This window comes from Pristiophorus japonicus, chromosome 21, assembly GCF_044704955.1.
Source record: "Pristiophorus japonicus isolate sPriJap1 chromosome 21, sPriJap1.hap1, whole genome shotgun sequence".
In the NCBI taxonomy this organism is placed as follows: domain Eukaryota; kingdom Metazoa; phylum Chordata; class Chondrichthyes; family Pristiophoridae; genus Pristiophorus; species Pristiophorus japonicus.
This window is the reverse complement of record NC_091997.1, coordinates 67,758,560-67,769,518: the sequence shown is the minus strand read 5'-3', so window position 1 is coordinate 67,769,518 and position 10,959 is coordinate 67,758,560. Positions and strand designations below refer to the sequence as shown.

General features: G+C 56.3%; 1 protein-coding gene across 5 annotated transcripts in view; it reads right to left on the bottom strand.

The window, feature by feature from the left end:
- Positions 1 to 1,591: 1,591 nt before the first annotated feature.
- fam169b (family with sequence similarity 169 member B) overlaps positions 1,592 to 10,959 on the bottom strand; it is a 16,899-nt gene continuing 7,531 nt past the window's right edge. Inside the window, exons 4-9 of one of the 5 annotated variants that reach the window (XM_070864106.1) lie at positions 10,453 to 10,538; positions 8,627 to 8,798; positions 6,386 to 6,700; positions 5,492 to 5,620; positions 3,100 to 3,221; positions 1,592 to 2,092 (exon numbers count right to left, since the gene is read on the bottom strand). In XM_070864106.1, coding sequence (XP_070720207.1) covers positions 1,877 to 2,092; positions 3,100 to 3,221; positions 5,492 to 5,620; positions 6,386 to 6,700; positions 8,627 to 8,798; positions 10,453 to 10,538 — 1,040 coding nt within the window. In that variant the 3' untranslated portion in view covers positions 1,592 to 1,876. The remainder of the gene's footprint in view (positions 2,093 to 3,099; positions 3,222 to 5,491; positions 5,621 to 6,385; positions 6,701 to 8,626; positions 8,799 to 10,452; positions 10,539 to 10,959) is intronic. The other 4 variants (XM_070864108.1, XM_070864109.1, XM_070864111.1 and 1 more) reach the window with 4 other exon arrangements.

Here is a 10,959-nt window from a genome sequence, read left to right as displayed (position 1 = left end):
CCGCCGCAAGCTGCTCCCTCCAATGGCCCCGGGAGCAGCGTGCGGCGGTATACTACTGCAGGGAGCAGCGCGTGCTGCTGCAGGAGGGCGACGGCTGTGAAGCCAGGTCGCTGATCGCAGTGCGGGCAGGCACAGCAGGAGGGGGCGAAGGAGCGGCAAGAGTCCGTAGAGGGAAGTGACCGGGGGCCCAGGAGAGGCGTGAATCTGGGAGCACTCCGAGAGGCGAGGGCCCAGGGGCAGCACGGGCCCAGCCCACACTGCGATATGTGTACGCACTAGGTCCATGCAGCAGAGCAGGTCTCCAGTCGTCCTGGTTAACCCTTGCCACTGGACCAAGACCTAGCTCTGTCAAGCCCCGTGTGGTGGCTGGTGTGCAACGGTCACCCCACGTTAAACAAATCCACCCACAGGCATCTTCCACCCTTCAGGATGTAGTTCGGGGTCTGGAATATTAGGTCCTTCATTGAAACACCTGTGAACTCATCCCTTTTTGGCGTGGAAGCAAGTCATCCTCGATACAAGGGACTGCCTATGATGATGATGATGATGATCCCAGGAGGGTGTGGGCTTCGTACGTGTAATGTACGTACATACCTGTGAGTATGCTCATGGGTTTGTGGAGCTGTTGCATTGTGAGTGACTTAGCCAGTGGGTAGCACTCTCTCTCACCTCTGGGTCAGAAGGTTGTGGGTTCAAGTCCCACTCCAGAGATTTGAGCACAAAAATCTAGGCTGACACTCCAGTGCAGTGCTGAGGGGAGCGCCGCACTGTCGGAGGGGCAGTGCTGAGGGAGCGCCGCACTGTCGGAGGGGCAGTGCCGAGGGAGTGCCGCACTGTCGGAGCGGCAGTACTGAGGGAGCGCCGCACTGTCGGAGGGGCAGTGCTGAGGGAGCGCCGCACTGTCGGAGGGACAGTGCTGAGGGAGTGCCGCACTGTCGGAGGGGCAGTACTGAGGGAGCGTCGCACTGTCGGAGGGGCAGTACTGAGGGAGCGCCGCACTGTCGGAGGGGCAGTACTGAGGGAGCGCCGCACTGTAGGAGGGGCAGTACTGAGGGAGCGCCGCACTGTCGGAGGGGCAGTACTGAGGGAGCGTCGCACTGTCGGAGGGGCAGTGCTGAGGGAGCGCCGCACTGTCGGAGGGGCAGTGCTGAGGGAGCGCCGCACTGTCGGAGGGGCAGTGCTGAGGGAGTGCCGCACTGTCAGAGGGGCAGTGCTGAGGGAGCGCCGCACTGTCGGAGGGGCAGTGCTGAGGGAGCGCCGCACTGTCGGAGGGGCAGTGCTGAGGGAGCGCCGCACTGTCGGAGGGGCAGTGCTGAGGGAGTGCCGCACTGTCGGAGGGGCAGTGCTGAGGGAGCGCCGCACTGTCGGAGGGGCCGTCTTTCAGATGAGACGTTAAACCGAGGCCCCGTCTGCCCCCTCAGGTGCAGTATTTTGAAGAAGAGCAGGGGAGTTCTCCCCGGTGTCCTGGGACCAATATTTATCTCTCAATCAACATCACTAAAACAGATTATCTGGTCATTATCACATTGCTGTTTGTGGGAGCTTGCTGTGTGCAAATTGGTTGCCGCGTTTCCCACATTACAACAGTGACTACACTTTAAACGTACTTTAATGACTGTAAAGCGCTTTGGGACGTCCTGATGACATGAAAGGCGCTATAGAAATGCAAGTCTTCAATCTTTCTCTCAGTCACTCACATATTATGCATTCAGGATTCCCAAGGCGGTGAATTAAACAGTCGATGTTCTTGGCTGACAGGAAGTGTCAAGCATGTCAATAAACAGCAGTGTTTGTCTCCGAAATTCGACAGAAGCCATTGCAAGTGTGCCTGGGGCAATAAAGTGTCGGAGAACGCCCGAGGAGATGTTTGCGACCTTTAATCCCGAAGATGTGGATCTGTCAGTTTGACTTGCTTTGGATTGGCTGCTCGGGAGGAGCCCAGAATTCTCCTCTTCCTGCGCGATCTTGTGTCTGTTCCAATCCCAGCGTTCTCCGTCCTCCCCTCAATCGTCTCCGATTCCCCACCTCCTGTCCGACCGCCACTTCCCTGCCCTTTGTCACCGTCGGAAGGTTCCGGAATAATCGGAGCTGTCTGAAGTGAATAAAACAAAGCACAGTTTAAGTGGTGGTTTTTTTAAAAAAAAAAACACACTTCTTGTGTTTCCTTTCGAAGCACGTTTGCGCTCGGTGCTGACGGGTTGTGTGGTTGGGTTTTACCCCCCCCGGGGGTGCACTTGCTGTGTGAAATAGCCTCTGGCACCCAGTGCCCAGTGCTCCCAGGGGGCGCGATAATCGGCCCGTGCCCCTACAGGGCCTGAATGGGCACATTCCCCATCGGGCAAACCACAACTCTGCCTGTCTGGCTCTCTCGCTTGAAGCTTCTTAAACACGGTTTCTGCACCTGTCAGACACCCCGCCAACCAAAACCAAATCCTGCTTTTCGCTGTCTATACTGAATAAAAAAAAACCCAAATAATGTTTGTGTTCAGTTGATGACAAGGAGCGGAATTAAAATACCTTTTTGCATCCACTGACAGCAACTCCGGAAGCTGTTTTTTTAGTCGTTCCCGGGATGTGGGCGTCGCTGGCAGGGCCGGCATTTATTGCCCATCCCTAATTGCCCCTTGAGAAGGTGGTGGTGAGCCGCCTTCTTGAACCGCTGCAGTCCGTGTGGTGAAGGTACTCCCACAGTGCTGTTAGGGAGGGAGTTCCAGGATTGTGACCCAGCGACGATGAAGGAACGGCCGATATATTCCCAAGTCGGGATGGTGTGTGACTGGGAGGGGAACGTGGAGGTGGTGGTGTTCCCATGCGCCTGCCGCCCTTGTCCTTCTAGGCGGTAGAGGTCGCGGGTTTGGGAGGTGCTGCCGAAGAAGCCTTGGCGAGTTGCTGCAGTGCATCTTGTAGACGGTGCACACTGCAGCCAGGGGGCGCCGGTGGTGGAGGGAGTGAGTGTTGAAGGTGGTGGGGAGCGTGGCCCATCGAGCGGGGCTGCTTTGTCCGGGTTTGACAGGTGCTGCTGGACAAGCCTCGACGATCACGGGCGATAGGCCCAGCTTGCACCGTGAGCAGTTGAGAGCTCAACGTGTCTTTGCCTACCTCACTGCGAGGACTGTGGACCTTGGCTGGAGGAGATTGCCCGCTGGCGGCTCCGTCTCCCGATCGCTGGCTGATCCACTCCTCTCCGCCGCGCGTTGAAGAGTTCCCGCCATCGGCAGTGTCTGCAAACCAGTTACAACAGCAGCTGTCAAACACGTCCGGGGCCATCGTCAATCAGAGGCGGGGTTGCCAACTCAAGCTGGCCGCAATCCTGGAGGTTGCGTCACATGACCTAAGCTTCCATTTCTCCCCATTTCCAATATTTCTATAACTTATAATTTAAAAAAAGAGTTTGAAGAATATGAAAAAAAAAAACATTTTTATTGCAGGATTACTTGTGGCAGCGTCCAGGAGATTAATCGTCTATTCCTGGAGAATCAATTCATCACCCCATCTTACAACCTCACCCAAACACCCTTGGCTGAAGGAAGGGATGAATGAAAGACTTCGAAATACTTGAATTTATATAGCGCCTTTCAAAGCACTTTACAGCCAATCAAGCTCTTTTCTGGAGTGTAGTCACTGTGGTAATGTGGGAAACGCAGCAGCCAATTTGCGCACAGCAATGTGATAATGACCCAGATAATCTGTTTTAGTGATGTTGGTTGAGGGATAAATATTGGCCCCAGGATACCGGGGAGAACTCCCCTGCTCTTCTTCGAAATAGTGCCGTGGGATCGTTTATGTCCACCTGAGAGAGCAGACGGGGCCTCGGTTTAACGTCTCATCTGAAAGATGGCAGCTCCGACAGTGCGGCGCTCCCTCAGTACTGCCCCTCCGACAGCGCGGCGCTCCCTCAGTACTGCCCCTCCGACAGTGCGGCGCTCCCTCAGCACTGCCCCTCTGACAGTGCGGCGCTCCCTCTGTACTGCCCCTCCGACAGTGCGGCGCTCCCTCAGTACCGCCCCTCCGACAGTGCGGCGCTCCCTCAGTACCGCCCCTCCGACAGTGCGGCGCTCCCTCAGCACTGCCCCTCCGACAGTGCGGCGCTCCCTCAGCACTGCCCCTCCGACAGTGCGGCGCTCCCTCAGCACTGCCCCTCCGACAGTGCGGCGCTCCCTCAATACTGCCCCTCCGACAGTGCGGCGCTCCCTCAGCACTGCCCCTCCGACAGTGCGGCGCTCCCTCAGCACTGCCCCTCCGACAGTGCGGCGCTCCCTCAGCACTGCCCCTCCGACAGTGCGGCGCTCCCTCAGCACTGCCCCTCCGACAGTGCGGCGCTCCCTCAGCACTGCCCCTCCGACAGTGCGGTGCTCCCTCAGTACTGCCCCTCCGACAGTGCGGTGCTCCCTCAGTACTGCACGGGGAGTGTCAGCCTAGGTTTTTGTGCTGAAGTCCCTGGAGTGGGACTTGAACCCACAACCTTCTGACTCCGAGGCGAGTGTGTTACCCACTGAGCCACGGCTGACAGGGGCAAATTAAGGGCTCCTAAATGGAGAAGCTGGGATTGTTCTCCTGAGAGCAGAGAAGGTTAGCGGAAGATTTAATCGAGGTGTTTAAAATATTGATCGAATAAATAAGGAGAAACGCATTCCACTGGCAGGACATCAGTAACCGGCAGACATGGATTTAAGGTTATTGAAAAGCATTTAATGAAGTACATTTGGAGTGTAGTCACTGTTGTAATGAAGGGAACCACGGCAGACAAGTTGTGCATAGCAAGCTCCCAGAAACGTGATAATGACCAGATAATCTGTTTTAAGTGATATTAATTAAATGATGAACAAACAGGTTTAAAGTCTCATCCGAAAGACGGCCCCTCCAACAGTGCAGCATTCCCTCAGTACCGCCCCTCCGACAGTGCGGCGCTCCCTCAGCACTGCCCCTCCGACAGTGCAGCGCTCCCTCAGCACTGCCCCTCCGACAGTGCGGCGCTCCCTCAGCACTGCCCCTCCGACAGTGCAGCACTCCCTCAGTACTGCCCCTCCGACAGTGCGGCGCTCCCTCAGCACTGCCCCTCCGACAGTGCGGCGCTCCCTCAGTACTGCCCCTCCGACAGTGCGGCGCTCCCTCAGCACTGCACTGGGAGTGTCAGCCTAGATTTTTGTGCTCCAGTCCCTGGAGTGGGACTTGAACCCACAACCTTCTGACTCAGAGGCGAGTGTGTTACCCACGGAGCCACAGCTGACAACATAACCACACGTACCGTGTAACCTGGATTGTTTCGTGATCCAACAACAACCACTTATATTTATATAGCACCTTTAATGTAGTAAAACGTCCCAAGGCACCTCACAGTAGTGTTATAAGACAAAAACAGATAAATTTGACACCGAGCCGTACAAGGAGAGATTATGGAGCCGATTGTACAACACAATGCCCAAGTGTCACGCTCCCCCAGGGTGGGTGTGGGGGGCACGTGAAGTGGGTAACAAGATAAAGGATCACTCACTGACTGAGGGTATAGCTGCGGTCTGGATGAGTAGCCACACGTTGAGCCTTTGGTTCCAGGCCCCTGGGGCCTCTACCTCCCACACACGGTCCTGCTCACGGGGGCAACCCTGCAAATACTTGCGGCAAACTGAAAGAGAAAAGGTCGGACCTGGATAGTCAGTCAAAACTCACTCCGCACCCCTGTCCGACTTATCCCCGCACCCCTTCCAACCCCGAAGACGCAGGCCCTCACCAGGGACAGATAGAATGATAGACATTTACAGCGCGGAAGGAGGCCATTCGGCCCATCGTGTCCGTGCCGGCCGACAAAGAGCTACCCAGCCTAATCCCACTTTCCAGCTCTCGGTCCGTAGCCCTGCAGGTTACAATGCACATCCAAGTACTTTTTAAATGTGGTGAGGGTTTCTGCCTCTACCACCCTTTCAGGCCGTGAGATCCAGACCCCCACCACCCTCTGGTGTAAGAAATTTCCCCTCAAATCCCCTCTAAACCTCCCCCATTACTTTAAATCTACGGCCCCTGGTTGTTGACTCCTCTGCTAAGGGAAATAGGTCCGTCCTATCCACTCTATCTAGACCCCTCATAATTTTATACACCTCAATTAAATCTCCCCTCCGCCTCCTCTGTTCCAAAGAAAACAACCCCAACCTATCCAGTCTTGCCTCACAGCTAAAGTTTTCCAGTCCTGGCTCATCCTGGTAAATCTCCTCTGTACCCTCTCCAGTACAATCACATCCTTCCTGTAATGTGGTGACCAGAACTGCATGCAGTACTCCAGCTGTGGCCTAACCAGTGTTTCATACAGTTCAAGCATAACCCCCCTGCTCTTGTATTCTATGCCTCAGGTAATCAAGGCAAGTATTCCGTGTGCCTTTTTAACCACCTTATCCACCTGTCCTGCTACCTTTACGGATCTGTGGACCTGCACTCCAAGGTCCCTCTGTTCCTCCGCACCCCTCAGTGTCCACCCATGTATTGTGTATTCCCTCGCTTTGTTGCACCTTCCCCAAATGTTGTCCTGCACCTTGGTACATGGCTGCTGAGATGGGTCTGCTGATGCCCAGAACTTTGTCGTCGGGGAACGAGCTGCAGAAGTCGCTCAGCATCCTCAGGCCAAGCCCCCGCCGTCGATGGCTCCGTCTGACAAAGGCCGTGTCCAATACGGGCAGCTGGTAACACTGGCTGGTGCAGCCATCACACAGGCTACCTAGATCCAAGCAAGGAGAGACATTGCACCTGTCACAACACACCAGCAAACTTCAGGCCCACATGGGACGGGGGAATTGCCCCACGAGGCTGCCTCATTGAATATATTTAAGGGGGAGATCGACAGATTTTTGAACGGTAAGGGAGTCAGGGGTTATGGGGAACAGGCGGGGAAGTGGAGCTGAGGCTAAGCTCAGATCAGCCGTGATCTTTAGGTTTATATTCAGGGCTGCTGACCGAGGGCCGTGCGGCTCTTTGTCGGCCGGCGGGGACACGATGGGCCGAAATGGCCTCCTTCTGCGCGGTAAATTTCGATGTTTCTATCTCATTGAATGGCGGAACAGGCTCGAGGGGCCAAATGGCCGACTCCTGCTCCTATTTCTTATGAGGAGAGTTTGAGTAGACTGGGCCGATATTCTCTAGAGTTTAGGAGAATGAGAGGTGATCACATAGAAACATACACAATTCTTACAGGGCTTGACAGGGTAGATGCAGGGAGGATGTTTCCCCCGGGCTGGAGAGTCTAGAACCAGGGGTCACCGTCTCAGGATAAGGGGTCGGCCATTTAGGACGGAGATGAGGAGGAATTTCTTCACTCGGAGGGTGGTGAATCTTTGGAATTCTCTGCCCCAGAGGGCTGTGGAGGCTCAGTCGTTGAGTATATTCAAGGCTGAGATCGATAGATTTTTGGACTCGAGGGGAATCGAGGGATATGGGGATCGGGCAGGAAACTGGAGTTGAGGTCGAAGATCAGCCGTGATCTCATTGAATGGCGGAGCAGGCTCGAGGGGCCGAATGGCCGACTCCTGCTCCTAATTCTTATGTTCCCAAGACCGTGGGGTAGTGACGGTGGCTTGTTGTAAGGGCAACGTGGTGTGTGGACCCAGGGAGTCCTGCCCATGGTCTATAGGTGTCCACGGCCTGGGTTTGAACCCAGCACTCCAGCTTCTGAGGGAGCTCTCCAGAAGTGTCTACGATGTGAACAGCCACTGAGTCTGGGTATTGAAAAGCAAGTCAGCTTATTGCCCAATTACATCCACATTTAATCATAGAGAGCTGCTGGTTATTGGGTTATCTCAGAAGAACGTAAGAAATAGGAGCAGGAGTCGGCCATTCAGCCTCTCGAGCCTGCTCCGCCATTCAATAAGATCATGGCTGATCTGTTCATGGACTCAGCTCCACTTCCCTGCCCGCTCCGCATAACCCTTCACGCCCTTATCGTTCAAAAATCTGTCTATCTCCGCCTTAAATATATTCAATGACCCAGCCTCCACAGCTCTCTGGGGCAGAGAATTACACAGATTTACAACCCTCTGAGAGAAGAAATTTCTCCTCATCTCAGTTTTAAATGGGCGACCCCTTATTCTGAAACTATGCCCCCTAGTTCTAGATTCCCCCACGAGGGGAAACATCCTCTCTGCATCTACCCTGTCAAGCCCCCTCAGAATCTTCTATATTTCGATAAGATCACCTCTCATTCTTCTAAACTCCAATGAGTATAGGCCCAACCTGCTCAACCTTTCTTCATAAGTCAACCCCCTCATCTCCGGAATTAACCGAGTGAACCTTCTCTGAACAGCCTCCAATGCAAGTATATCCTTCCTTAAATACGGAGACCAAAACTGGACGCAGTACTCTAGGTGTGGTCTCACCAATACCCTGTACAGTTGTAGCAGGACTTCTCTGCTTTTATACTCTCCCCCTTGCAATAAAGGCCAACATTCCATTTGCCTTCCTGATCATTTGCTGTATCTGCGGACTGACGCTTTGTGTTTCCTGTGTGGAGATGTTGGTTGTTAGGTTATCACATCTCGAGGTGTTAGTTTGACTGTAGCTGTGTGGGGGAGAGGGGTCTCGCAGGGTAAACGATATAAAGCAGCGTTAGGCGGGAGCCGCGGAACGAGTGACGAGGGAGTTGCCCATTTACCTTTCCGCTTCACGGTGTAAAACCCAGCAGCCTCTCTGTTCCTCCAGAGGATTTTGGCGGCCTCGTTTGCAGGATGATGAAGGAAAGGAATACTGTCAGGCTGTCGCTCCCCACCCCCGTAGATAATCCGATTCAACAGATAAAGCACGACTTGCTCACCGACTGACTGCACCTGGAACCCAGTCACAGAGAGAGCTGTCAGCACAGACTGACATGGAGCATTAATCCATTGCCACCGAACAACCGGGGGCTGAGCATCCGGGGGCTGAACTCCCCGCACCCCACTCCCCCTCCCTCCCTCCCCTCTTTTTCCCCCTCCCTCTCTCCCCCCTTCCCCCCACCCACCCAATCCGTCTCTCTCCCCCCCCCTCCATCCTCCGTCTCTCTCCCCTCCACCTCTCTCTCCCCCTCCCCCTCTCTCACCCCACTCCCCCCTCCCCCTCCATCTCTCCCCTCCCCCTTGCCTCCATCTCCCCCTCCCTCCCTCCCCTCCCCCTTTCCCTCCATCTCCCCCTCTCCCCTCCCCCCTCACTCTCTCCCCTCCCCTTCTCCCTCCTCCCCCCTCACCCCTCCCCCTCTCCCTCCATCTCCCCCTCCCCTTCCCCTCCCTCTCTCTCTCCCCCTCCATCTCTCCCCCTCCATCTCTCCCCCCTACCCCTCCCTCTCTTCCCCCTCCCCCTCTATCTCATCTCCCCCCTCCATCCCCCCTCCCTCTCTCCCCCTCGCCCTCCCCCACCCCCCTCTCTCCCCTCCCCCTACCCCCCACCCCTCTCTCTCCCCCCCACCCCTCTCTCTCCCCACCCCTCTCTCCCCCACCCCTCTCGCTCCCCTCCCCCCCTCTCTCCCTCCCAGTGGGTAGCACTCTCGCCTCTAAGTCAGAAGGTTTTGGGTTCAAGTCCCACTCCAGAGACTGGAGCACAATAATCTAGGCTGACACTCCCAGGCAGTGCTGAGGGAGTGCCACACTGTCGGAGGGGCAGTGCTGAGGGAGCGCTGCACTGTCGGAGGGGCAGTGCTGAGGGAGCGCCGCACTGTCGGAGGGGCAGTGCTGAGGGAGTGCCGCACTGTCGGAGGGGCAGTACTGAGGGAGCGCCGCACTGTCGGAGGGGCAGTGCTGAGGGAGTGCCGCACTGTCGGAGGGGCAGTGCTGAGGGAGCACCGCACTGTCGGAGGGGCAGTGCTGAGGGAGCGCCGCACTGTCGGAGGGGCAGTACTGAGGGAGCGCCGCACTGTCGGAGGGGCAGTGCTGAGGGAGCGCCGCACTGTCGGAGGGGCAGTACTGAGGGAGCGCCGCACTGTCGGAGGGGCAGTGCTGAGGGAGCACCGCACTGTCGGAGGGGCAGTGCTGAGGGAGCGCCGCACTGTCGGAGGGGCAGTACTGAGGGAGCGCCGCACTGTCAGAGGTGCCGTTTTTCGGATGAGACGTTAAACCGAGGCGCCGTCTGCTCTCTCGGGTGGACGTAAAAGATCCCATTTCGAAGAAGAGCAGGGGAGTTATCCCCGGTGTCCTGGGGCCAATATTTATCCCTCAATCAACATAACAAAAACAGATTATTCTGGTCATTATTGCTGTGTGTGGGAGCTTGCTGAGCACAAATTGGTTGCCGCGTTTCCCACATTACAACAGTGACTACACTTCAAAAGTACTTCATTGGCTGTAAAGCGCTTTGGGACGGCCTGAGGTTGTGAAAGGCGCTATATAAACGCACGTTATTTATTTTTTCACTCAGTGACTCAGCCCCTCACAGGATAAACTGACCGAGTGATCAGGGCCACTCCCCAAGACGGATCTTTGGCGATAACTGTACCCCCAGGGTGAGGCTCACCTGGACCAGCTCCTGTCTCGCGTTGTTGGACGTTCTCAAAGCTTCATCTACCGACCACCATCTGCCGGCCAGGTACAGCGCGGACACTGCGGAACAAGCGGGACATACCGAGTGAGGAAAGCAGGGAGCCAGGCCCCGGGATATTCTCAGCCCATCACTGAAACACACGCACACACCACGGGTCTTACTGCAAAGTGCCATCACCTGACTTGTCACATGACGCCGTTATTGTTGTACACCAGCAGCTGCATTACTGCAGTAGCCCACTAGGTGGGGCTGTATCGCAGGAGTGGTGCCGAGGGAGCCAGGCGATTGGTTCCCCCAGGGGTCGGGGGGGGGGGGAAGCGGTGCCGAGGGAGCCAGGCGATTGGTTCCCCCAGGGGTCGGAGGGGAAGCGATGCCGAGGGAGCCAGGCGATTGGTTCCCCCAGGGGTCGGAGGGGAAGCTGTGCCGAGGGAGCCAGGCGATTGGTTCCCCCAGGGGTCGGAGGGGAAGCGGTGCCGAGGG